Source organism: Somniosus microcephalus, chromosome 2 (genome assembly GCF_052327205.1).
Source record: "Somniosus microcephalus isolate GS21.2 chromosome 2, FLI_Smic_1.0, whole genome shotgun sequence".
Lineage (NCBI taxonomy): Eukaryota > Metazoa > Chordata > Chondrichthyes > Squaliformes > Somniosidae > Somniosus > Somniosus microcephalus.
The window spans coordinates 297,929,464-297,956,515 of record NC_140988.1 but is presented as its reverse complement, the minus strand read 5'-3'; the positions used below and the strand labels follow the sequence as shown (position 1 = coordinate 297,956,515).

Below are 27,052 nucleotides of genomic sequence, written 5' to 3'. Positions count from 1 at the left end.
CGGAGCAGCACAGGCCAGGAGTCTGCAGGACTTCGCGGCAGCACAGGCGGCTTCTAGCCAAGTGCTCAGTCGTGCCGTCCATTCACTGGCTGGTGTCATGCGGACACAGACCAGGGCCACACGGGCACTAACTGCTGCCACCCTCGCTGGATCGGCCAGGCATCGCCAGGGCACTCGCCGCGCAGCAGCAGCCCAGCAGTCTGTTCAGCAGTTTGCTGCGCATGCTGCAGTGCTAGCCCGTGCGAGTGCCAATGTCTCAGGCGACCAGGGAGTACCTGTGATCTGTCAGGTTGGCACCATTCCTGCAGCCGACACTGCCACTCCTCCATTGCAGCTGCCACCAGCCGCTGGACAGACTGCTGCCGCCCAGCAGAGTTGGAGCAGTCAGCAGCCGGCCCCTCCAGGGCCAAAGCTGGTCCAGGCCGACCCCCAAGGGCATCTGCCGTCTCGCCATCTGACCCTCAGCAGCCTTCCCCCAGCTTTGCTGCAGCCACTGGGGTCCCATTGAGGAGGAGCTGCAGGGCGGGCAGGGGCCAGTCACGGATGCGAAAGGCATCACCCTCGCAGGGCAAAAAGTAGAAGGTCTGGCCAAATGCTTTGTGTTTGTTGAAAGGCCGAGACTGGTGTAGTTGTGTTTTTGGAAAGGCCGAGACTGGTGTATTTCTTTTTTTTGAAAGGCCGAGACTGTTCGTTTTGTGTTTTTTGAGGGGGCTTCTCTCCATTAGTTTGTAATGTGGGAAGGGCAGAGGTTTCCAAGTAATAAATGTTCTTAAATCGCACTGTCCATGCTTTATTTTGCAAGTCCTGGTTGCCCTGCTCGGCTGAGGGCTTGTGGAGCGGCTACATTCATCTGGTGACATTGGTACAAGCCATTCCCTGAGAGGGGGCCTAGAACCGACGTTCAATAAGCCGCCGACGGGCGGCCCTTGCACTTTCTACCTCTCTCCTGTGCTGGTCCTCCTCCTCCTCCTCAGGTGGTCCTCTAATCTCTGGTGGCAGTGGCTGAGTCCTGCGGATAGCCAGGTTGTGCAGCATGCAGCACACGACCACGAAATGGGAGACTCGCTCCGGCGAATATTGTAGGGCTCCTCCGGAACGATCCAGACAGCGGAACCGTTGCTTCAGGACGCCGATTGTTTGCTCAATGATGTTCCTGGTTGCTTGATGGCTGTCATTGTATCCCCCTTCAGCAGGGGTGCTGGGCGCACGGAGCGGGGTCATCAGCCAGGTGCACAAAGGATAGCCTTTGTCCCCGAGAAGCCATCCTCGTGGGTGAGGCTGGGCCTGGAACATGTCTGCCACAGAAGTCTGGCGCAGGATGAAGGCATTGTGGCTGCTGCCTGGAAAGCGGGCATTGACAGCTAGGATGAGCTGCCTGTGGTCACACACCAGCTGAACGTTGAGCGAATGGTAGCCCTTCCGGTTGCGGTAATCCTCAGCATTCTCCAGAGGTGCCCGCAAAGCCACATGCGTGCAGTCAATGGCGCCCTGCACCATGGGGAAGCCCGCTAATGCTGCAAAGCCCATTGCACGCTGTTGCTGCTTGACAAGGGCCATGGAGAAGGAGATGAACTGACGTCTCCTTCTGAAAAGGGCATTGGTCACCTGGCGGATGCAGCAATGCACGGCAAACTGGGAGATGTTGGAAATGTCCCCAGTAGCGGATTGGAAGGAGCCGGTGGCATAGAAGTTGAGAGCCACCGTCACCTTCACTGCCACCGACAGAGATGTCCTGCTCCTCAGATGTGGCTGCAGATCACCGCGAAGCAGGTGGCAGATCTCAGTGACCACCGCCCTTCTGAATCGCAGCCTCCGAACACACTGCTCGTCAGACATGTTCAGATATGAGAACTGCTGGCGGTATACCCTGGGTGGGTAAGGCCTCCTTTGCCGACGTCTGTTGCCCCTTCTCCCTCTGGCCATGACTGCCACTCTCTCACGGTGTCTGTGAGCCCTTTGAATGCAATGGAGAAGGCCAACGTTTGCACCCATTGCAGCCCCCATTATATGTTTGCAATCAATGATATGACACTGAAGGTAAAGACAAGTGGAAAGCTGTGGCCTGAAGCCACAAGTACCTGTGCGAGTGTTGAGCCAAAGCAGAAAGCTCTCTACCTTTGTCTCTCTGCAAAGATCCGTCTCTCACAAAGGAGTGTTGCAAAATGGCTGCCTTTTCTACTGCAGGAGGAGTGCCCTTTAATTTGCGCCCCCCGCACCCTGCATCGACTGAGAACCGTTCCCCTCTACCAGTCGCTAGGGGCGCCAGGCGCACAATAGGCCGGCGCCACTGAATTTCCGGTTTGGGGCGAACAAAGGGCGTTGCACGATGAAATGACGTCAGGATCTGCACGCGCAGCTGAGCGCGCGCAAAGGCTTTGCGCCGCCACTAAATCTTTACTGAAGTTGGGGAGAGGCGCAGATCGCGCTGCGCCCGGCCGCTAGCCGCCTAGCGCCCAACATCTCCTCATCCTAAGGCGCTAGCGGCTGGCGCAAACAACTGAATTTCTAGGCCGATACATCTCTAACTTTTTAAAGTTCTGACAAAAGGTCATTGACCTGAAACTTTAACTCTGTTTTTCTCTCCACAAGCCTGACCTGCTGAGTGTTTCCAGTATTTTCTGTTTTTATTTCAGATTTCCAGCACCTGCAGTATTTTGCTTTTCTACAGTGTTGAATGCTAGCTTGCTTCTGAATGTAAGTTTCAAAAGATTGGTATTCTGTTTCCTTTTAGGGTTCCTTAGTGCAAACCTTGAGAGAAGTACGTCCCACTGCCTTTATAGGTGTACCTCGTGTTTGGGAAAAAATGGAGGAAAAAATGAAAGAGGCTAGCGCTAAATCATCAGCTATGAAAAGAAAGATAGCTATCTGGGCAAAGGCGAAAGGCCTGCAAACAAGCTATAATATTATGAACGGGTATGTTAAAACAAGAGCTTTATTTCTGCCGTTTGTACAGCGGTAACACATGTATTCATGAGAATGTACAGGACTGAAGGGATTGTTCCAGTCCATCTGGTTGGTTCCAAAGTTCGATAAAATAACAAGAACTTCTCAGTATTGTTTACCCCTCAAACACTGTCTCCGCCAAATATTTATCCAGTTTCCTCCTGATTATGTTAACACTGTCTGTCTCCTTGGACAGTCCAATCTGCTTATTCGCCACTGTGCGTCAAGTAACAGTTTTTCTTTCTTCTCAATGGACAACAGTCAGTGAAGGTAAATACCAACAGCGCTTGCCTTTGCTCTGATGTTTGTGATGACTGTCAGGTTAAGGTGGAGGAATGAGCTATGTACGGGGAGTTTTAAATCTCTCCATTCAGTGGGAAAGGAGCGGAGGGGAGCCGTTAAAATGAAGCGGCTCCATTTCCTGGGCTGTTCTCGTCTATTCCTCAGTTTAACGCCATTGAGTTTGGCGGGGGATGAGGCTCATGCTGAGGGGGCCTCATAAATAAATGCAAAATCGGCATCCCATGGGGCCCGGGGGACAGCTCACTGTGGTCATCCCTCCAGGTAAAGCTGTGGGGAAGCCAGCGAGGCCCTCTTGGGTATTATTCTTAAAAAAAAAACTTTCCGTAGTCAGGCCAGGAGGAGCAAGAGTACTCTTATAGATCCCACAAGGAAAGTCCGGGCCTCTGCTGCTCTGGGCTCCCGCCCCGGAAATATCCCAAGTTGTGAGACCCTTGCAACACCCCGCTTCCTGGGCAACTTCTCTTGGTGCTGGTTCGTCCCTCCACCCCCCTGCCGGTCAGCTGCTGTTTTCTGACAGAAACAGGCGAGCAGCTGACTGGTAGCATTCAAATGAGGCCCCGCAGTTAACATCTACTGGGCTTCCGATGAAGCCTTCCTGCAGGATTGTGATTCTTCGTTCCTCTTGGGAGTTATCATTGGCCCTGTAGAGTGCGATTTTGCTTTGGGTGGAAATAATCTCCCTACTTTAATTTGTGCTTATTTTTCATTCTATTCATTGCTCTATAAAAGTTGATTTTTTTTCTCGAATAAAACAAGATTTTACTTCTTTGCTTCAAGTCTACACTTCATAGTGGTTGTCCAATTCAAGATAGATACATAAGCAAGGCCATTCAGCCCATCACAGCTTACCCATTTAGGAAAAACCCTACTGTCATCTTCCTTTGAATGAGCCTTTGACTTTGTGGCAGCATTCCTGTCTCTAAAGTGAAAGGTATGAGCCTCACTCCAGAAATTGAGACAGAGAAGTCAAGGAAGGGAAGAGTCGAAGATGGAGACTAGAAAATGGTCTCTAAATACTGGGTTGACATCCAGTTGGGTACTCCATATTGGGACAGAGTGACCACTGGCTCTGTGGTAGTATTCACGCCTCGGAGTCCAAAGGGTTGGGTTCAGAATCCATTGCAGATTGCCCTGGCAAGTGGAGACCCAGCGCCAGGTCTGAATACTGGATTGACATCCAGCGGGGGTACTTGCATCTGATGGGTGCAGGTGGGTTCCCTCTCCATCATAGGGGGGAGGTGGTGCTCTTTTAGCTTTGGTTGCAGCCCACCTAGGAGAAAGTGCATTGAAGAGGAAGGCAACGGGAAACCACTTTTTCCCTATTAAGTGGCTAATAGAGAAGATATTCTTTAGTAAACAACAGGGCAAGTCCTAACTCAAGTTTCACATGGGGGACTTTAGAACCTTTTTGGATGGTGAATTAAGTTTGGCAGAATGGCCTTCCTAATCTATAATTATCTTTGTACTGGCAGAACGGTTGCAGCACCATGTAATAGTTTTATGCTCTTGCCTCTGGATTGTTTAAAGCTGTTCCCTTGATCCGTTCGACTTCCATTTTGTCAGGGGAGAGGTTTTGCCACTTTTTTACCACTCAGTACTAACCCCTTCACAGCCAAATGCAATCCCTCACTGGAGATTTTGCCAGTGGCAGTGATGGCTGTTTTGTCAAACAAATGGCCTACATCCTCATTTGAATGCGTGAGTGAGGGAGAAAATGTCTAGAATGGCTTTGTTCTGCATTTTGCAAGTCTGTGCTATTCTGGGGTGTGGTTTCCTTGGAACAGCTGATGAATTGTACGCAAGTGTCCTTTTGGATACCAATGCATAGATGTTGTGTTTAGTTGGGGACGTTTGAAAGGGTTTCTATCAGACCAACCAAACTGGGACTTCTACTGTTTAGTCCCCAAATAAATGTGAAGGGTGGGGGTGCACTTTTGACTGATCCTCCCTCTGAATTGAGCATCAGATTTCCATTTTCAATAGAAAATGTTTTTTTTTTTTATATCCCCTCCTCCCTAATTTTTACTCCTGATTTGGAATTGCCAAGCCTCTGCCCCTGTCCTGTCCTATACAGTTTCCCTCCCTCCCCCCTCTCAAAATATGAACTAAATCAAAAAACTTCTTATTGGTTAGCCACTATTTCTTGTTTTTTTTGTGCTGGGTAGTGAGGTCAAAGGTCCTTTTGTGTTACAGAGATGCATCTTTGCCCTGGGGATTCTCCTTGGCAAATAAACTGGTGTTTAAGAAAGTTCGTGACTTACTGGGCCTGGACCGTTGCATGAAGTGCTTTACGGGAGCAGCACCCATTACTAAAGCAACATTGGAGTTCTTCCTAAGTCTCCGTATCACACTTTATGAACTTTATGGAATGAGTGAGAGTACTGGGCCACACACAATCTCTTATCCAGGAGTCTTTCGAGTTACAAGGTCTGTATCTAGTAATACTAGTGTGGTCAAACTTATCACATTTACATTCTCGTTGTTTAACTTGCACCATAAACTTGCAGAACTTGTATCTATTAAAGAATAGCTCATCCTATCACTGAGGATCTTTTTCAGGATTTGCACTATTTCTATCTTTTCCACCTAATACAATTTTGCTTTATTCTCTTCTGACTTAAACCTCTTCAATTTGTGCATTGTTCCTATGGGTCAGCAGCTACACTAGTTGGTGGTCTGCTCAGAGTAACTCAACTGTCTTATTCAAAAGTTCAAGTTGTTTGCATGCATGAATGATAAGCCAAAGATTGGGTTGATTTAGACACTCCGCTCCATCTCTGCTAATACTAAAGGCTACTCTTTCTGATTGCTGAGATGAACATTGCAAAAGATTTTAAGTTTGCATTTAATTTCATTACCCTGTGTCAGTTTAGCTCAATGGCAGGACTCTCGTCTCTAAATCAGAAGGTTGTGTGATTCAAGTCCCACTCTAGGGAACATAGTCTCTCTCTTTATCCTCAGAGCTTAATCGTTTGCACTCCTTTTTTGCCTTTTAGGAATATATTTTTGGGCTCCATGCAGCTCCTATTTAAAGACCTCCTACTGCTGATCTTTTGACCTGTTTGCTAACTTTCCAACTCAGTTAATTTGGGCTAAGTCTTTTCTTTGCCTTTTTTCAGTCCAACATCCTTATCTTTGACTTGTCATTTTAATATTTATTTCATCTGCATAACCTTTATTCTGATCTATCTTGGGATAGTTAAAATCACTCACTATTATTGCCGTCTTGTTCTCGCATATTTATTGGAACTGTGTGCAGAGCATCACTGTTTGGTGGACTGTAATTCCTAATGCCTAACTCAATCCACATGGATTCTGTCTTGCGTCTGAGTGCAGTGACAGAATCCTTTACTAATATTGCCACCCAAAACCCCCTTTTTTCCCATTCTTTACTTGAAAAAATAATATATGTATGTCATTGGTTCCAACAGGGACCATGATTTTTCCCTCCTTTTCCAGAAGTTTCTTTTCCACCTGTTTAGTGACGTCCTCCACCTTTGGCATCACGGAAGCAACGTACAGAGAATTACATAGAATTTACATCAGAGAAACTAGCCATTCAGCCCAACGAGTCCATGCCGGTGTTCATGCTGCACATGAGCCTGCTCTCACCCTACTTCATCTCACCCTATCAGCATATCCTTCCATTCCTTTCTCCTTCACGGGCTTATCTAGCTTTCCCTTAAATGCATCTATGCTATTCGCCTCAACTACTGCATGTGGTAGCGAGTTCCACATTCTAATCACTCTCTTTGCGATAAAGAAGTTTCTCCCGATTTCCTTATTGGATTATTAGTGACTATCTTATATTTTTGACCCCTAGTTTTGGACTTGGGGATGCTGCCACCCCCCCCCCCCTCCACAAAGTGAAAACATCTTCTCTACATCTACCTGATCAAAGCCATTCACAATTTTAAAGGCCTTTATCAGGCCATCCCTCAGCCTTCTCTTTTTCTAGAGAAAAGAGCACCAGCCTGTTCAGTCTTTCCTGATGGTCATACCCTTTTTGTTCTCGGATCATCCATGTAAATCTTTTTTGCACCTTCCCCAGTGCCTCTATATCCTTTTTGTAATATGGAGACAGAACTGTGTACTGTTCTTTTTAAGTAATACCATTCAAGACTCCTGGTTACTACTGCAAAAAAAGCTTATCTATACCCCGACCATAGAATCTGCCACTATTACCACTCATTTTCATGTCCTGTAGTGTTCCCTCCCCCACGTAGTCCCTTGGTTGATTGTGCTGCATTATTGCTTCGGACCACCCTCCTCCAAGTCACTGTCACTGATAAGTCATATTTGTCAAGCACGAAGTATCTATTAAACAGTTCCAATAAAGGGTTCCCTGCAGCTGAGAGTCCTGTCTCTGCTGCTGCTCCTGATTAGAGCCATGGAGCCTGTGAGTGATGAGATATGTTTGTGTGGCACTTTGAACTGGCTCTCTCTGCTTCTGGTCGTCAGTTATCCTTCAGTTGCTTTGCCACCCTCTGTCATTTGTGCATGGCCCAGGACTTGTTCCCCAGCACTGTGTGTTATTATTTGCCATGGAGGATAACACATGATAAAGGAAGGAGATGTGCCCATGGGGAAGCTCTGTGCTGCAGAGAATTGGCTCTAATGAGGTTGTTTGAGTCGTAATGCAGGGCCCCAGAAGTAGTGTCTGTATTTTCAGGCTTCTTGAAGGCTGCTAGTATTGGCAACAATGTTCCCTGTAATTTTTTTTGGTGTGCGGTCCCTTTAATGGGCTGCGCAACCCCTTCAAATTCTTGCGCATGCGCCATTTCTTGCATTGAAAAGCCTGAGTAGCCTGCGTGGAACCCCATGACTGCTAAGCGGCCGCATGGCCTAGAGGGAACATTGGTTGGCAATATATGGTGTTTTGGGTTCCTATACTCTTTTTGTGAGTGCCTGTGAAGGGGAGGATGTGTAAGATGTAGGCAAGGTGACACTTGCACCCATGGCTAGCCGCAGGTTTTATGGAGAGACATTGTTCCAAGTGATGATTCCTAGAGTTTTGCTATACAGTAGTAGTGATTTGAAGTCACGCTTAAAAAAGAAATGCACAACAAGATTTAAAAAATTGATGTACCTGCCCAGGAAACTCTCCATTCTCTTGCTGGCAGTATATGTTGCATTGTACAGCTGATTCATCACCTCATCTGCCACTTTCTCGTTTATATTTTCTGAATGCTCATTTTTAAAAATTTGTTTATGGGATGTGGGTGTCGCTGGCAAGGCCAGCATTTATTGCCCATCCCTAATTGCCTTTGAGAAGGTGGTGGTGAGCCGCCGCCTTGAACCGCTGCAGTCCGTGTGGTGAAGGTACTCCCACAGTGCTGTTAGGTAGGGAGTTCCAGGACTTTAACCCAGCGACGATGAAGGAATGGCGATATACTTCTAAGTCAGGATGGTGTGTGACTTGGAGGGGAATGTGGAGGTGGTGGTGTTCCCATGCACCTGCTGCCCTTGTCCTTCTAGGTGGAAGAGGTCGCGGGTTTGGGAGGTGCTGCTGAAGAAGCCTTGGCGAGTTGCTGCAGTGCATCTTGTAGATGGTACACACTACAGCCACAGTAGGTGGAGGGAGTGAATGTTTAAGGTGGTGGATGGGGTGCCAATCAAGCGGGCTGCTTTGTCCTGGATGGTGTCGAGCTTCTTGCGTGTTGTTGGAGCTGCACTCATCCAGGCCCAGGCAAGTGGGGAGTATTCCATCACACTCCTTATTTCTGCCTTGTAGATGGTGGAAAAGCTTTGGGGAGTCAGGAGGTGAGACACTCGCCGCAGAATACCTAGCCTCTGACCTGCTCTTGTTGCTACAGTATTTATGTGGCTGGTCCAGTTAAGTTTCAGGTCAATGGTAACCCCCAGGATGTTGATGGTGAGGGATTTGGCGATGGTAATGCCATTGAATGTCAAGGGGAGGTGGTTAGACTCTCGCGTGTTGGAGATAGTCATTGCCTGGCACTTCTCTGGCGCAAATGTTACCTGCCACTTATGAGCTCAAGCCTGAACGTCGTCCAGGTCTTGTTGGATTCGGGCATGGACTGCTTCATTATCTGAGGAGTTGTGAATGGCGCTGAACACTGTGCAGTCATCAGCGAACATCCCTATTTCTGACCTTATGTTGGAGGGAAGGTCATTGATGAAGCAGCTGAAGATGGCTGAGCCGAGGATAGGACATAGGACATAGGACATAGAGATAGGAACAGGAGTAGGCCATTCGGCCCTTCGAGCCTGCTCCGCCATTCAATGAGATCATGGCTGATCCTCGTCTGAGATCATAGCTGATCTTACCAGTTCAGTACCCCGTCCCCGCCTTTTCTCCGTAACCCTTAATCCCCTTAGCCTTCAGAAATATATCCAATTCTCTCTTGAAAATATTTATTGAATTAGCCTTCACAGCCCTCTGTGGCAGGGAATTCCACAGGCTCACCACTCTTTGAGTGAAGAAATTCTTCCTCATCTCTGTTTTAAATGATTTGCCTGCTATTTTTAGACTGTGGCCCCTGGTTCTGTGCTCCCTGGCCATTGGAAACATTCTCTCTGAATTCAGCCTGTCCAGGCCTGCCATAATTTTATATGTTTCGATGAGATCCCCTCTCAATCTTCTAAACTCCAGTGAGTACAAGCCCAAACTATTTAATCTCTCTTCGTAGGTCATTCCCGCCATTCCAGGTATCAGCCTGGTGAATCGCCGTTGCACTCTTTCCATGGCAAGAACATCCTTCCGCAGATGGGGCGACCAAAACTGTACACAATACTCCAGATGCGGTCTCACCAGCACCTTGTACAGCTGTAGTAAGGTATCCCTATTCCTATACTCGAACCCCCTTGATATGAAGGCCAACATACCATTTGCCTTCTTAATCGCCTGTTGCACCTGCATGCTCTCCTTCAGTGACTGGTGCACAAGAACACCCAGGTCCCTCTGCACTTCCCCATCTCCCAATCTATTGCCATTTAGATAATAATCTACCCTCCTGTTTTTACCCCCAAAGTGGATAACCTCGCATTTATCCACATTATAGTGCATCTGCCACGTATCCGCCCATTCCCCCAACCTGTCCAAATCGCACTGTAGCCTCCTGACATCCTCATCAGAGCCCACCCCTCCTCCTAGTTTAGTGTCGTCAGCGAATTTGGAAATATTGCATCCAATTCCCTGATCCAGATCATTTATATATATTGTGAACAGCTGGGGTCCCAGGACAGATCCTTGCGGCACCCCGCTGGTCACTGCCTGCCACTCTGAAAACGAGCCGTTTATTCCAACTCTCTGTTTTCTATCCGCCAGCCAGTTCTCTATCCACGTTAATACTTTGCCCCCAATCCCATGAGCCTTAATTTTGCATGATAATCTTTTGTGTGGAACCTTATCGAAGGCTTTCTGGAAGTCAAGGTACACCACATCCACTGGCTCTCCCCCATCTATTTCACCAGTTACTTCCTCAAAAAATTCCAGCAGATTAGTCAAACACGATTTACCCTTTGTAAATCCATGTTGACTCTGTCCGATCCTTTCCCCATTTGTCAAGTGCTCCGCTATTTTATCCTTAATAATGGACTCTAGCATTTTGCCCACAACCGATGTAAGGCTTACTGGTCTATAATTCCCTGCTTTCTCTCTACCCCCCTTTTTAAATATTGGGGTAACATTAGCTACCCTCCAATCCACGGGTACTGTTCCCGAGTCAATGGAGTTCCGGAAGATGATCCTTAGAGCATCTGCTATCTCCAGGGCCACCTCCTTAAGTACCCTAGGATGTAGTTTATCAGGCCCCGGGGATTTGTCGGCCTTCAGTCCCCTCAACTTACCCAACACCATATCCCTAGAGATACTAATTTCTGTCAGCTCCTCCCTCTCATTAGTCCCTATGTTTGCCGATATTCCTGGGAGGTTATTTGTGTCCTCCTTTGTGAATACAGAACCAAAGGATACTGCCTGATTTGTTCTGTAGGTCTCATGTTTTTGTAGGGAGCAGTTATGATTAGGGTTGCAAGCAAGAAAGAACTTACATTTATATAACACCTTTTCATGACATCCCAAAGCACTTCACAGCCAGTGAGTTATTTTGTTGAAGTGTAGTCACCATTGATATGTAGGCATATGTAGCAGCAAGAGCCCATAGACAGCAAATGATTGGCCAGTTGATCTGTTTTGGTGGTTATGGTTGATCGATAAATGTTCACTGAGTAAACTCTACAGCGCTTGTTCTAATTGTGCGATGGGATCCTTTACATAAGAACATAAGAATTACGAGCAGGAGTAGGCTGTATGGCCCTCCGAGCCTGCACCACCATTCAATAAGATCATGGCTGATCTTTGATCTCAACTCCACTGACCTGCCTGATCCCCATAGAGTCCAACCAGCTATCTATCTCAGCCTTGAATATACTCAACGACTCAGCATCCACAGCCCTTTGGGGTAGAGAATTCCAAAGATTCACAACCCTCTGAGTGAAGAAATTCCTCCTCATCTTTATCTTAAATGGCTGACCCCTTATCCTGAGACTATGCCCCCTAGTTCTAGACTCTACTGCCAGGGGAAGCAACCTCTCAGCATCTGCCCTGTCAATCCCCTTCAGAATCTTATATTTCAATGAGATCACCTCTCATTATTTTAAACTCCAGAGAGTATAGGCCCAGTCTACTCAATATCGGGTTTAATGTCTCATCTGAAAGTGGGCACCTCCATCAATGCAGCACTCCACCAATATTACAGTGAAGTGTCAATGCAGATTATGTGCTCAATTCCTGCAGTGAGGCTGAGGGTGCTAGCTCTGACTCAAGCAAGAGGTATCATCTGTGGCAGCTTGAAAGAACTACTGTACGTAAAGCCTGTTCATCTGAACTATCATTTAACCCACTTATTCTTGTGTCCCAAAATGTTACTTTTGCAGTTTTACAGTCTTGGCTAAATCAGTAGTTTTTTTCAGTTTGTTTCTTCTTAGGGTACGGGCAACACTGGCAAGGCTGCATTTATAATTGCCTTGATAAGTTACGTGGTAGGCCTTCTTCAGCTGCTGCTTAGGTAGGGAATTCCAGGATTTTGACTCTGCGATGATGAAGGAATAGAGGTACAGGTATGTATCTGAGTCAGGATGCTGTGGGACTGGGAGTTGAACTGGCAGGTGCTGGTGTTCCTATGCCACTGCTGCTCTTGTCCCTCTTTGTGGTAGAGATCGCAGAGCTAGGAGGTGCTGTTGAAGTAAGCTTGGTGAGTTGCTGCAGTGCATTCTGTATGTACTACATCTTGCAGTCAGAGTGCACTGGTACTGGCAGGAGTGGATATTGATTCCACTGGCAGAGATATGCCAATCAAACAGATTATCATCAGGCTTCTTGAAAGTTGTGATTGTATCTATCCAGTTGAGTGGTGCATATTCCATCACGCTCCTGGGTTGAACTTTGCAGATGGTGGACAGGCAGTGAGGAGTTCAGGACCCACTCAGTGTCCTGTTGTTGATGCCGCTGGTCCAGGTAAGCTTTTTGGTCTTTAGTGACCCTCAAGATGTTGATGGTGAGGGACTCGGTGATGGTGCTGCTGTTGAAAGTCTGGGAAAGGTGGTTGGGAATTTTCTTGTTGTTGGTCGTTACTTGCCATTTATGTGGTCCAAATGTTTTCTGTCGCTTGTCAGCCCAAGCCTAGATATTGTTCAGGCCCTGTTATAGGCTGCTTCATTATTGGAGTTGTGAATGGAGCTGAACACTGTTGAATCGTCAGTGAATAGCCCCACTCCTGATTTTATGACCACAGAAAGGCTATTGATAAAGCAGCTGAAAATTGTTGGGCTAAGGACATTACCCTGAGGCACTCCTGCAGTGATGTCCTGGGACTGCAATGATTGGCCTCTGACGACTACAGCTATCTTTTTGTGTACTACGTATGACTCTAGACATTGAAGGATTTTCCATTAACTTCTCACTGACCTCCGCTTTGGAAGGTGTCCTTGGTGCCATGTTTAGTTGAATGCTGCCTTGATGGAGAGTAGCTACTGTCTCACCTTTCCTCAGACATTCAGCTCATGTGTCCATGTCTATAGGAACGTTCTGACGAAATCTGGAGCAAAATGGTTCTGGTGGGACCGGAATTGGTGAACAGGTTGTTGGTGAGTAGGTATTGTTTCATGACACTATTGATGACACCTTCCAGAACTGCTAATGATTGGGAGGAAGTTGATAAGATGATGTATATTTGGCTGGGTTACATTTGTCTTACTTTTTGTGAAAAAGGCATACAATTTTCCACACAGTTTGTTAGATGCTAGTGTCTTAGCTACATTGGAATAGCTTGGCTAGAGAGCAGGTTAGTTCTGGTGTGCAAACATTTACTATGAAGTTTAAGTAGTCCTTCAGTACTGTGCTGTTGTGTCTACACCTTGCGGAGGCTATCCTGTTTGAAGAGCCTACCTACAGGGACCGGTGGTGGTGTCGGCCGAGTCCCATGCTTTCCAGGAAGTGCTGGGGAGCTGGTTGAGAATTGTGTTCTTGGCCTCCGTTCTGTTTGTTGGCAAGGGGCTGGTGGTGCTGCTTATGTGAGGTGTGGTTGGTGGAGGGGAAAGGGTTGCTGGACACAGTGAGTGAGCAGAATAGTGTGGGCCTGGAGGAAGTTTGGGCACGGAAGAGACTGATATGTTACTTTGTACTTCCTTCGAGGACCCCTGGGTCATGGAGGCCTGCTGTTAGGAAGATGATGAGATCTGCAACATGTCAGGTGACTGCACTGTAGAAGCTGGATCAATTTAAGTTGCAAAGTGGAATTGAAGCTTAGAGATAATTATCAGTCACTTTTTCAGGGGAGGTAAAGGAAGAAAATTGCACCATCTAAAGTAATGGATCAACAGTTGATGCGATAGGGAAGTCCACATTAGACGATATGGAGTCCGAGTAGGGTGGGCTTGATTGATTTCCCCTTGCCCTGAATTTAGTTTTACCACCACACCACACCCCACACCCCCAAGTTTAGTATCAGGTTTGAATTTAACCAGTGTACATTTTATTTGTATGATGTTTTTGTCTTGTTTTGCAGCCTGATTTACATGATCTTTGTATATTATCCAACTTTTCATTTCTTTGGTTAGTTCTACACTGTCTATGCAATGTGTCACTGTCTTCCAGCATAGATTAAGTGTATTCTAAAATGAGTTTGAGTGTAATGACTTCAACATTTGTTGGAATACACTTCTGGAACTTTTTACTTGAACACTTTGGTGAATCAGCTGTTATTACCTTGGGCACTTTCAAAGCTGTTTAGGTCTGGGACTGTGCACTGCTGAATAAATTACTTTTATATGGCCTCTAACCAAACCTATATTTGTGGATTTTTATTTTCTTCTCTAGTTACGTTGATAGGATCTGGTGCCATGTAGTGCTAAATAAGTTAATCTTTTTATATGGCTTCCTTCTAAGTTTGTGGTTTTCTAGTTTGCTCTCCAGTTCCTCTATCTTGTATAATAAAAACAGAAAATGCTGTAAACACTCAGCAGGTCAGGCAGCATCGGTTGAGGGAGAAACAGAGTTAACAGAGTGTGTGCTGTGAGGAGGATGTCGAGAAACTCCAGTATGATTTGGACAGGTTGGGTGATTGGGCAGAAGCATGGCAGATGCAATATAACGTGGATAAATGCAAGTTTATCCACTTTGGTGTCAAAAACAGGAAGGCAGATTATTATCTGAATGGCAATAGATTGGGAGAAGGGGAAGTGCAACGAGACCTGGGTGTTCTTGTGCACCAGTCGCTGAAGGTAAGCATGCAGGTGCAGCAGGCGGTTAAGAAGGCAAATAGTATGTTGGCCTTCGTAGCGAGAGGGTTTGAGTACAGGAACAAGGATGTCTTGCTGCAGTTGTACAGGGCCTTGGTGAGGCCACATCTTGAGTATTGTGTGCAGTTTTGGTTGCCTTATCTGAGGAAGGATGTTCTTGCCATGGAAGGAGTGCAGCGAAGATTCACCAGGCTGGTAAAATAATGGGACTTAAGGCGGATAAATCCCCCAGACCTGATGGCCTGCATCCTAGGGTCTTGAGGAAAGGTCCCGGCAGATTGGAAAACTGCTAATGTAACACCCTTATTTAAGAAGGGAAGTAGACAAAAAGCCGGAAACTATAGACCAGTTAGCCTAACATCTGTGGTTGGCAAAATGTTGGAGTCCATTATTAAGGAAACAGTAACAGAGCATTTGGATAAACATAATTTTATAGGACAGAGTCAGCATGGTTTTATGCAGGGGAAGTCATGTTTGACAAATTTGCTCGAATTCTTTGAGGACGTAACATACAGGGTAGATAAAGGGGAACCAGTGGATGTAGTGTATTTGGACTTCCAAAAGGCATCCAACAAGGTTCCACACAAAAGATTACTGATCAAGATAAAAAAATCACGGGATTGGGGGTAATATACTGGCATGGGTGGAAGATTGGCTATCTAACAGAAAACAAAGAGTTGGGATAAATGGTTCGTTCTCGGGCTGGCAATCAGTAACCAGTGGTGTTCCGCAGGGGTCAGTGCTGGGACCCCAACTCTTTACAATCTATATTAACGATTTGGAGGAAGGGACCGAGTGCAACATATCCAAGTTTGCCGACGATACAAAGATGGGAGGGAAAGCAGTGAGTGAGGAGGACATAAAAAACCTGCAAAAGGACATAGACAGGCTAAGTGAGTGGGCAGAGATTTGGGAGATGCAATATAATGTTGGAAAGTGTAAGGTTATGCACTTTGGCAGAAAAAAATCAAAGAGCAAGTTATTATCTAAATGGAGAGAAACTGCAAAGTGCTACAGTACAAAGGGATCTGGGGGTCCTGGTGCATGAAACACAAAAAGTTAGTATGCAGGTGCAGCAGGTGATCAGGAAGGCCAATGGAATCTTGGCTTTTATTGCAAGGGGGATGGAGTATAAAAACAGGGAAGTCTTGCTGCAGTTATACAGGGTATTGGTGAGGCCACACCTGGAATACTGCGTGCAGTTTTGGTTTCCGTATTTAAGAAAAGATATACTTGCGCTCAAGGCGGTTCAGAGAAGGTTCACTCGGTTGATTCCGGAAATGAGGGGGTTGACGTTTGAGGAAAGGTTGAGTAGGTTGGGACTCTACTCATTGGAGTTCAGGAGAATGAGAGGCGATCTTATCGAAACATATAAGATTGTGAGGGGGTTTGATCAGGTGGATGCGGTGAGGATGTTTCCACTGATGGGTGAGATTAGAACTAGGGGGCATAATCTTAGAATAAGTCGGCTGCCCTTTCAAAACTGAGATGAGGAGAAACTTCTTCACTCAGAGGGGAGTAAATCTATGGAATTTGCTACCCCAGAGAGCTGTGGAAGCTGCAACATTAAATAAATTTAAAATGGAGATAGACAGTTTCCTAGCAGATAAGGGAATTAGGGGTTATGGGGAGAGGGCAGGGAAGTGGACATGAGTCTAGATTCGGATCTGCCATGATCCTATTGAATGGCGGAGCAGGCCCGAGGGGCCGTATGGCCTACTCCTGCTCCTACTTCTTATGATACCTGGGATGGCAGGAATGACGTACGAAGAGAGATTGGGTCGATTGGGCTTGTACTCGTTGGAGTTCAGAAGAATGAGAGGGGATCTCATCGAAACTTATAAAATTCTAACAGGACTAGACAGACTAGATGCTGGAAGGATTTTCCCGAAGGTCGGGGAGTCCAGAACCAGGGGTCACAGTCTAAGGATAAGGGGTAAGCCATTTAGGACAGAGATGAGGAGGAATTTCTTCACCCAGAGAGTGGTGAACCTGTGGAATTATCTGCCAAAGAAGGCAGTAGAGGCCAATTCATTAAATATATTCAAGAAGGAGTTGGATATATTTCTTAAGGCTAAAGGGATCAAGGGATATGGGGAGAAGGCAGGAACAGGGTACTGAATTTGGATGATCAGCCATGATCTCATTGAATGGCGGAGCAGGCTCGAGGGGCCGAATGGCCTACTCCTGCTCCTATCTTCTATGTTTCTATGTTTAACGTTTCAGGTCGATGACCCTTCGTCAGAACTGGAAAAAGCTGGAGATCGAACAGGTTTTTAAGCAAGTGCAGGGGCAGGGAAGGGGGGCAGGGGAGGAAAGAACAAAAGGGAAGGTCTGTGATGGGATGGAAGGCAGGAGAGATTAAGAGATGGTGCAAGGCAAAAGGAGATGGTAATGGGACAAGTTAAGAAACAAAAGATGGCTCTAGATGAAGTATAAATGGCAGAATGAACTTCAACTGAAATTCCAGTTCAGAATTCCAACTGAAATTCCACCCCTCATGTTTTGGATCCACCCAGGACTACTGATATCTCCAAGATATTTAGCGTTCCTCGAACCACTGCTCTCGCCGTATCCGGAGATCCACGCTGAATGCCATGCGCCGCCACATGAACGCTCTGGACCTTTCTCTTCAGCAGCACCGACTCACTCTATCTCAAAGTGTCCTGGTCCACAGTTCCATTTCATCTTTCGCCTCATCCGGTGCGTCAACAAAAAACTTTTTTTCTTCCCTTCAGTTGTCAAGGATCGCAAGCTTCAACAACTCTTGGACACCAACACCCCTCCGGAACCTTCTTCCCCTTCACTTTCCTCTGACCCCATCCCTTCTTCCAATCTCACCCCCTGCCGTGTTTTCACTATCCCCGCTGACCTTCCCTACTCTAACCCCGAACGATCAGTCCTTAGCAAATAGAGTCATAGGCCTAGAAATTCAGTTGGTAGCGCCAGCCGCTAGCGCCTTAAGAGGGCGATAATTGGGGCGCGAAGCAGCTAGCGCCCGGGCGCGGCGTGATCTGTGCCTCTCGCGAACTTGAGTGAAGATTTAGTGGCGGCGCAAAACCGCAACGCTCGCTCAGCTGCGCGCGCAGATCCTGACGTCATTACATGGTGCGACGCCCTTGGTGCGCCTCGAACCGGAACTTCAGTGGCGCCCCCCTTCTTTCCACCTGGCGCTCGCAGCGACTGGTTGAGTGGAACGGTTCCCAGTCGCTGGGGGGGACGCTATTTAAAGGGGACTCTTCCTGCATTCATTGTGGTGGCCATTTTGGACCACTCGTGTGAGAGAGAGAGAGATTTGCAGAGAGACAAAGGGAGAGAGCTTTCTGCTTTGACTCAGCGCTCGCACAGGTACTTCTGGCTTCAGCCCAGAGCTTTGCACTTGGATTGATTTTTCAGTGCCATAGCCTTGAGTGGCCACATATAATGGGGGCTGCAATGGGTGGAAACGTTGGGTTTCTCCATTGCATTGAGAGGGCTCAGAGACGCCGAGAGAGAGTGCCAAACATGGCCAGACGGAGGAGGGCCAACAGGCGTCGGCACAAGAGGCCTTACCCTCCCAGGGTATACCGTCAGCACTTCTCCTACCTCAACATGTCTGAGGAGCAGTGCATTCGGAGGCTTCGATTCAGAAGGGAGGTGGTCACTGAGATCTGCCACCTGCTTCAGAGAGATCTGCAGCCTCAGCTGAGGAGCAGGACCTCTCTGTCTGTGGCAGTGAAGGTGACAGTGGCTCTCAACTTCTATGCCACCGGCTCCTTCCAATCCGCTACTGGGGACATTGCCAATGTCTCCCAGTTCGCGGTGCATTGCTGCATCCGCCAGGTCACGAATGCCCTCTTCAAAAGGAGACGTCAGTACATTTCCTTCCCCATGACCCTGGACAAGCAGCAAGAGCGTGCGATGGGATTTGCAAGAATAGCGGGCTTCCCCATGGTCCAGGGCGCCATTGACTGCATGCAGGTGGCTTTGCGGGCGCCGCAAGAGAATGCCGAGGATTACCGCAACCGGAAGTGGTTCCATTCGTTGAACGTGCAGTTGGTGTGTGACCACAGGCAGCTAATACTAGCTGTCAATGCACGCTTTCCAGGCAGCAGCCACGACGCCTTCATCCTGTGCCAGACTTCTGTGGCAGACATTTTCGAAGCCCCGGCACATCCAGGAGGCTGGCTTCTCTGGGACAAGGGCTATCCTTTGTGCACCTGGCTGATGACCCCGCTCTGTGCGCCCACCACCCCTGCTGAAGAGCGATACAATGACAGCCATCAAGCGACCAGGAACATCATTGAGCACGCAATCGGCGTGCTAAAGCAACGGTTCCGCTGTCTGGACCATTCCGGGGGAGCCCTACAGTACTCGCCTGAGCGAGTCTCCCATTTCATTGTAGTGTGCTGCATGCTGCACAACCTGGCTATCCTCAGGACTCAGCCACTGCCAGCAGACATTGGAGGACCACCAGAGGAGGAGGAGGAGCACCAAGACAGGAGGGAGGCACAAAGTGCAAGGGCCATCCGTCAGCGGCTTATTGCAAGTCGGTTCTAGGCCCCCTCTCGGGGAATGGCTTGTGCCATTGAAAGAACATGAATGGACCCGCTCCGCAAATCCTGAGCCGGTCAAGGCAACAAATAGTTCAAAGTGCAAACATGCATAATCTGAATAAAGACAATTATTTATTTAACAAACTCTGTGCCCTTCCCGCATGACAAACAAATACAGAGAAACCCCCCAAAAAAGTCAGACACATAACCGGCTCTCACAACCTGGAGACAATGAACAAAAGAGTTAAACAAAAATGACCATGAGCCTCGGCCTTCACAAAAAAGAAACACAACATTTTGCCACATTCCTACTTTTTGGTCTGCGAGGGTGATCTGCCTCGCTTGCGAGATTGGCCCCTTCCCGCCCTGCAGCTCCTCCGCAATGGGACCCCAGTGGCTGCAGCATGGCTGGGGGAAGGCTACTGAGGGTCAGATAGTGAGTCGGCAGATGCCCTTCGGGGATGGCCTGGACCAGCTCTGGGCCTGGAGAGCCTGGCTGCTGACTGCTCCAACTCTGCTTGGGCGGCAGCAGTCTGTCCTACAGGTGGTGGCAGCTGCAGTGGAGGAGTGACAGTGTTGGCAGCAGGAATGCTGCCAACCTGACAGAGCACAGGCACTCCCTGGTCGGACGAGACACTGGCACTCGCACGGGGCAGCACTGAAGCATGCGCAGCAATCTGCTGAAGCACAGACTGCTGGCCTGCTGTGGCGCGGCGAGGGCCCCGGCGAATCCTGGCCGATCCAGCGAGAGTGGCCCTGATCTGTGTCTGCATCAGACCAGCCAGTGACTTCATGGCACAACTAAGCACTTGGCTGGAAGCCGCGTGTGCTGCACTGAAGTCCTGCAGACTCCTTGCCTGTGCTGCCCCGAATTCCTGTATACTCCTTGTGGTAAACCACTTTTATCGTTCACTATCGTTACACTATAGTTATCACTGTTGTATTGTTATCACTGTTCTCACTGTTGTATCACTATACGAGGTCGCCTCTTGTCGCGCTGTTATACCTGGGCTGACCACCTCCGACTCCGCCCATGGCTCCACCTACCTGCCCAGGTACAAAGGTAGTCGACTGGCTGGTATTCCTCCTTGTTGGACCCGATCACCCACGAGGGTGGGCTCTGTTATTTAGTCAATAAAAACCTTTAGTTACGTTCCTAACTCGTCGCTTTTTATTGGACGAATTGATAGGTATATCAATTTTATTGACTAAATTTTAAAGATGTCTACTACTGGCCAGCCAGAAGCCCTCCCAGAAGCACAGCCACAGCAGCTTTCAGACACCGGGCTACACTAGCCACACCAGCCGGCTTGGCTGCAAGCCCTCAAACCACCGTACCTGGATCTAAACCCACAGGCAGCAAACTCAGCCCTCGACTTCAAACACTGGCTGGGCTGCTTCGAATCCTACCTGGAAGAATCCGGCGTCCCTCAGAGATCCAAACTAAGAGTTCTGAACGCCCAAGCGAGCCCGAGAGTATACGCACTCATCCAGGACATGACTACATACGAGGCCGCTATCAACCTACTGAAACAGCAGTACCGGAGCCCGGTAAATTACATGTACACCAGGCACCTCCTAAGATCCCGCCCGCAACAGCCAGGAGAGTCTGTAGCTGAATTTTTACGGGCGCTAAAAGCACTCGGCAGGAACTGTGACTTTAAAGCGGTGACGGCTGTTGAAAATACGGAAGATAATATCCGCGATGCCTTTGTGAAAGGCCTACGGTCCGACTACTCACGGCAAAGACTGCTTGAAGCTAAAGACCTCGACCTGGACAAAGCTGAAGCCCTCGCTCTCTCCCTAGAGGTGGCCCATCAGGACCAGGAGGCGTTTTCCAGGTACTGCTCGCGACCCTGGGACTCGGGCCCGACCCCTACCGCAATACCCTTCGCAGCGCCGCCCCCGGGACCTACCTCAGCGTCGGCGTCCCGGACCCGACCGGGACCGCCACCCCCGGTACCGGCTCCGACATCGGGCACCCGCGATCGGGCCGCCGGCTGCTTCTTTTGCGGCCAGGAGAAGCACCCGAGGTCGCGCTGCCCAGCCAGGAACTCTACCTGCTCAACCTGCAGGAAGAAAGGCCACTTCTCTAAGGCCTGCAGGAGCGGATCTTCAGAGGCCAGCAGTGCCTCATGCGACCTGTGGGGGCGGCCATCTTCTTTCAAGGCAACTGAGGCCAGCATCCCCACACGTGAGTCATGGGGGTGGCCATCTTTGATCAAGGCAACCGACCCCAATAGTGCCTCATGTGAGTTATGGGAGCAGCCATCTTCTCCGCCATTTTGTCCTACCTCGTGGGAGACGCCATTTTACCCACCACGCCCGACTGCCACCGGGCCTCCGGACCCGACAACCGCCTCGCCCGCAGACGACAACGACTCGCTTACCTACACACTAGCCTCCGTCACTCTGGATCAAGCCCGCCCGCACCACCTGTCCAAGTCGATGATGGACATCAAAGTAAACGGCCACGCCACGACCTGCCTGTTCGACAGCGGAAGCACGGAGAGCTTCATCCACCCAGACACGGTGAGCCACTACTCCCTCCCTGTCCTGCCAACGCGCAACCGAATCTCGATGGCATCGAGGTCCCACGCCACGGACATTAGCGGCTACTGTGTTGTGACCTTGTCGGTTAAGGGTACGGAGTATAAAAATTTTAAACTCCTCGTCCTCCCCCAGCTCTGCGCTGCCGTCCTACTAGGGCTGGACTTCCAATCCCACCTCCAAAGTGTAACCCTAGCATACGGTGGACCCCTCCCCCCACTCACAGTCGACAACCAGCGAATGTTAAACCGCCCACCGCATAACACCTGCAGCCTATCCACCCTCATGGTGCCGCCACCTTCCCTGTTCGCTAACCTCACCCCCGACTGCAAACCCGTCGCTACCAAGAGCAGGCGGTACAGCGCTGGGGACAGAGCCATCATTAGCTCTGAGGTGCGGCGCCTCCTGAAAGAGGGCATTATCGAGGGGAGCAACAGCCCCTGGCGTGCCCAGGTCGTGGTCGTTAAGACCGGCGATAAAAATCGCCTGGTCATCGACTACAGCCAGACCATAAACAGATACACCCAGCTGGACGCATACTCCCTTCCCCGCATATCTGACATGGTCAATCAGATTGCACAATACCGCGTATTCTCGACCATCGACCTTAAGTCGGCCTACCACCAACTCCCTATCCACCCCGAGGACCGCCAGTACACCGCCTTCGAGGCGAATGGGCGCCTATACCACTTCCTTAGGGTCCCCTTCGGTGTCACCAACGGGGTCTCGGTCTTCCAAAGGGAGATGGACCGGATGGTTGACCAGAACGGACTGCAGGCCACATTCCCCTATCTAGATAACGTCACCATCTGCGGCCGCGACCGGCAGGACCATGACGTGAATCTGGAGAAATTCCTCCATACGGCCCAACGGCTGAACCTCACCTACAATAAGGAGAAATGTGTGTTTAACACCTCGCGCCTTGCCATCCTTGGCTGTGTAGTAGAGAACGGACTCATCGGCCCCGACCCCGAAAGAATGCGCCCCCTCATGGAGCTACCCCTCCCCCACTGCCCTAAGGCACTTAAGAGAACCCTGGGGCTCTTCGCCTACTATGCCCAATGGGTGCCCAATTATGCGGACAAAGCCAGACCCCTCATGAAGTCCACATCCTTCCCCCTCACGGAGGAAGCGTGCGCGGCCTTCTCCCTCATCAAGGGAGACATAGCCAAGGCCACAATGCATGCAGTGGATGAGTCCATCCCCTTCCAAGTGGAGAGCGATGCATCCGACTTCACCCTAGCCGCTACCCTTAACCAGGAGGGGAGTCCGGTGGCCTTCTTCTCAAGGACCCTACAGAGCCCCAAGATCCGACACTCGTCGGTCGAGAAGGAAGCCCAGGCAATTGTGGAGGCGGTACGGCGCTGGAGGCATTACCTGGCAGGCAAACGATTTACCCTCCTCACCGACCAACGTTCGGTTGCTTTCATGTTTAATAACAAGCTGAGGGGCAAAATCTAGAATGACAAGATCTTGAGGTGGAGAATCGAGCTATCCACCTACGATTATGATATCTTGTACCGGCCAGGTAAGCTGAACGAACCCCCTGATGCTCTTTCACGAATTACATGCGCCAGCGCGCATATTGATAGACTTCAGACCCTCCACAACGACCTCTGCCACCCCGGGGTCACCAGACTTTACCATTTCATTAAGGCCCGCAACCTGACCTACTCCATCGAGGAGGTCAGGACCATGACCAGGAACTGCCAGACCTGCGCCGAGTGCAAACCGCACTTCTATAGGCCGGACAGAGCAAGCCTGATCAAGGCCACCCGCCCCTTCGAGCGCCTGAGCATCGACTTTAAGGGGCCTCTACCGTCATCTGACCGCAATGTGTACTTCCTCAACATCGTTGATGAGTACTCCCGTTTCCCTTTTGCCTTCCCCTGCCCAGACATGACCAGTACCATGGTCATCAAGTGCCTGAACGACCTCTTCGCCTTGTTCGGGTTCCCGAACTATATACATAGTTCCTCCTTCATGAGCGAGGAACTCCGTCAGTTCCTACTAGCGAGAGGTATTGCAGCAAGTAGGACCACCAGCTACAACCCCCGAGGGAACGGCCAGGTGGAAAGAGAGAACGCGACGGTATGGAAGGCCGTCCTCTTATCCTTAAAGTCTAAGGGCTTCCCGCTGGCAGGAAGTCCTCCCGACAGCGCTGCACTCCATCCGGTCACTACTTTGCACTGCCGTTAACGCCACCCCCCATGAACGAATGTTTGTTTTCCCCAGGAAGTCGACTACGGGAACCACTCTACCAACCTGGCTGACCTCTCCGGGGCCCGTCTTGCTGCGAAAGCACGTGAGGGCCCATAAAACGGACCCCCTGGTCGAGAGGGTGAACCTCCTGCACGCCAACCCCCAGTATGCCTACATGGCTTACCCAGACGGGCGGGAGGACACTGTCTCCTTACGAGACCTCGCACCCTCGGGCACTCCGGAGACACCACCTTTACCCCCCCCCCACCACCCCCCCAATTCCAGCCCAGGTAGACGGCATGCCGGAACCCCACGAGCCTTCGCCGACCACGCAGACACCAGCATTAACACCGGATAATGCAGCACCGCCGCTGCGACGATCGGAGAGGCTTACGAGGCCTCCGGACAGACTGACATACCAGAACTGGTAGTACACTTCACCCCGCCGGACTCAAATCTAAACAAGGGGTGAATGTGGTAAACCACTTTTATCGTTCACTATCGTTACACTATAGTTATCACTGTTGTATTGTTATCACTGTTCTCACTGTTGTATCACTATACGAGGTCGCCTCTTGTCGCACTGTTATACCTGTGCTGACCACCTCCGACTCCGCCCATGGCTCCACCTACCTGCCCAGGTATAAAGGTAGTCGACTGGCTGGTATTCCTCCTTGTTGGACCCGATCACCCACGAGGGTGGGCTCTGTTATTTAGTCAATAAAAACCTTTAGTTACGTTCCTAACTCGTCGCTTTTTATTGGACGAATTGATAGGTATATCACTCCTTGCCAGTGACTCTATGGAGTCAGGCATCCTTGCCACTGCAGCCATGAGCTCAGTGTGCCTGTGCTCCGCCTGGGCGCCCATTTCACCAAGGAGCCGCACCTCCTCTGCGCTCACTGTAGCAGGACTGGAGGCCACACTCACCCTCCGGGCAGAAGGCCGCCGAGCTTCTCTACCCCACCCCCGCGTTGCTGCAGCCCGCTGGACCCTGGAGCTTCACCCTCCTCAGACCCTTCCCCCCTGCTCCCCTCCAGGGAAGACGTGTCCCCATCATGGCCATGGGCTGCCTTGGCTGAGGGTGGCACTGATGTTCCGGCTTCTTCTTCCTCGCCTTCCGATTCACTCACAGTGCCAGCTTGAGGGCCCGCCTCCTCACCTGGCGAATCAGCATCTGAAAGCAGGGAGGTACAAGAGTTGCTTTAGTGTGAGGACAGGGCGGCAGTGAGGGAGGTATGAGTGCTGCAATGCACTGCACTGGTTCGATAATGGCAAAGGATGCTGGTGTGAGGCACAAGTGGAAAGAATGAGGTCAAAAAGGTGATGACCTTACCATTGCTGTCCAGAACGGGGTCGGCATCTCCAGTGGCGACGGGACCAACCAGCCGGCCTGCCATAATCCGTTCCACTCGCTGCTCCAGATCGCTGAGGTCTTTAAGTTCAGGACTCCCTCCCCCGGTCCGCTGCTGCTGCCTCCTATTGTGGGCCAGCTTGCCCTGCAAGAGAAAGGATGGGCTCTGAGTACAGTGTCAAGCCCTGATCTTGCCTGCACTGCCTCCCATGGTGGAATAACCCTGACAGTGTCAAGCCCTGATCTTGCCTGCACTGCCTCCCATGGTGGAATAGCCCTGACAGTGTCAAGCCCTGATCTTTCCTGCACTGCCTCCCATGGTTGAATAGCTCTGACAGTGTGTAAAGTGGTGAATGTGCATGTGATTTTCATGAGAGTCCCATAGGTGTTGGATGAGGGCTGGACATTGGGGCTTTCAGGACCCTTTGGCCATAAAGTGAGGTGCACATGCAGGGATGAAGATGATACTGGAAAGGGTACTCACCCTGACAACCCGAGTGAGGTCGTTGAACTTCTTCCTGCATTGCGTTGGGGTCCTCGGGACCGTGCTGCTGGAGGTCACTCTGTGTGCCACTTCCCTCCAAGCTTTTCTATATTCGCTGGGTAGCGGCCTCCTGCCACTGTCAGGAAAGAGGATAGGTCGCCTGCGCTCCACTGCGCTAACCAGATCCTTCAGGGCCCCCTCAGTGAAGCGCTGCGCTCGCTCCCTGGCCTTCTCCATGGTCGTAGGCGTAACGATGTCGCAGCAGGTCTGTCCAGGCCTAGAATCAGGGCTCCAATGTGCAGGGCGTGGCTGCAAGCCAAATCGACCCTCCCCCTTTAAGAGGTGACTGGCGCCAGCGTGTCTGCCTGCAATCGCTAACTCGCCGCGCCCGCCCTCGGTGGTAGCGCCTCGGCTCGCCGGCTTAGCGCCTTAGGATAGTCGTGCACCACCTGCTTTAGCGCGGCAGCAACCTCTTGGGGCAATGCAACTCAATTTCGGTGAAGGTGGTGCTACGTTGCGCCGGGCGCTAAATTTAGCGCAAGCTCGACTGTAGCGCCCCAAACGTGGCGATACTGAATTTCTAGGCCATAGAGTTATATAGCACAGAAAGAGGCCCTTCGGCCCATCGAGTCCGTGCCGGCCATCAAGCCCTGTCTGTAGCCTTCTATGCTATGGCGTTTCAAGTGCTCATCTAAATGCTCCTTGACTGTTGTGAGGGTTCCTGCCTCTACCACCCTTTCAGGCAGTGAGTTCCAGATTCCAGCTACCCTCTGGGTGAAAAAGTTTTTCCTCAAATCCCCCCTAAACCTCCTGCCCTTTACCTTGAAACTATGCCCCCTGGTTATTGACCCCTCTGCTAAGGGGAAAATTCCTTTCTATCTACCCTATCTATGACCCTCATAATTTTGTACACCTCAATCA

The 27,052-nt window shown here is 49.9% G+C and overlaps 1 protein-coding gene across 2 annotated transcripts in view; it reads left to right on the top strand.

Annotated features, from left to right (window-relative positions):
- Window positions 1-27,052, top strand: part of LOC147123468 (long-chain-fatty-acid--CoA ligase ACSBG2-like) — a 182,268-nt gene that overhangs the window by 93,826 nt on the left and 61,390 nt on the right. For both annotated transcript variants that reach the window (XM_085973380.1, XM_085973388.1), the window contains 2 exons: window positions 2,732-2,913; window positions 5,440-5,673. In XM_085973380.1, coding sequence (XP_085829506.1) covers window positions 2,732-2,913; window positions 5,440-5,673 — 416 coding nt within the window. The remainder of the gene's footprint in view (window positions 1-2,731; window positions 2,914-5,439; window positions 5,674-27,052) is intronic.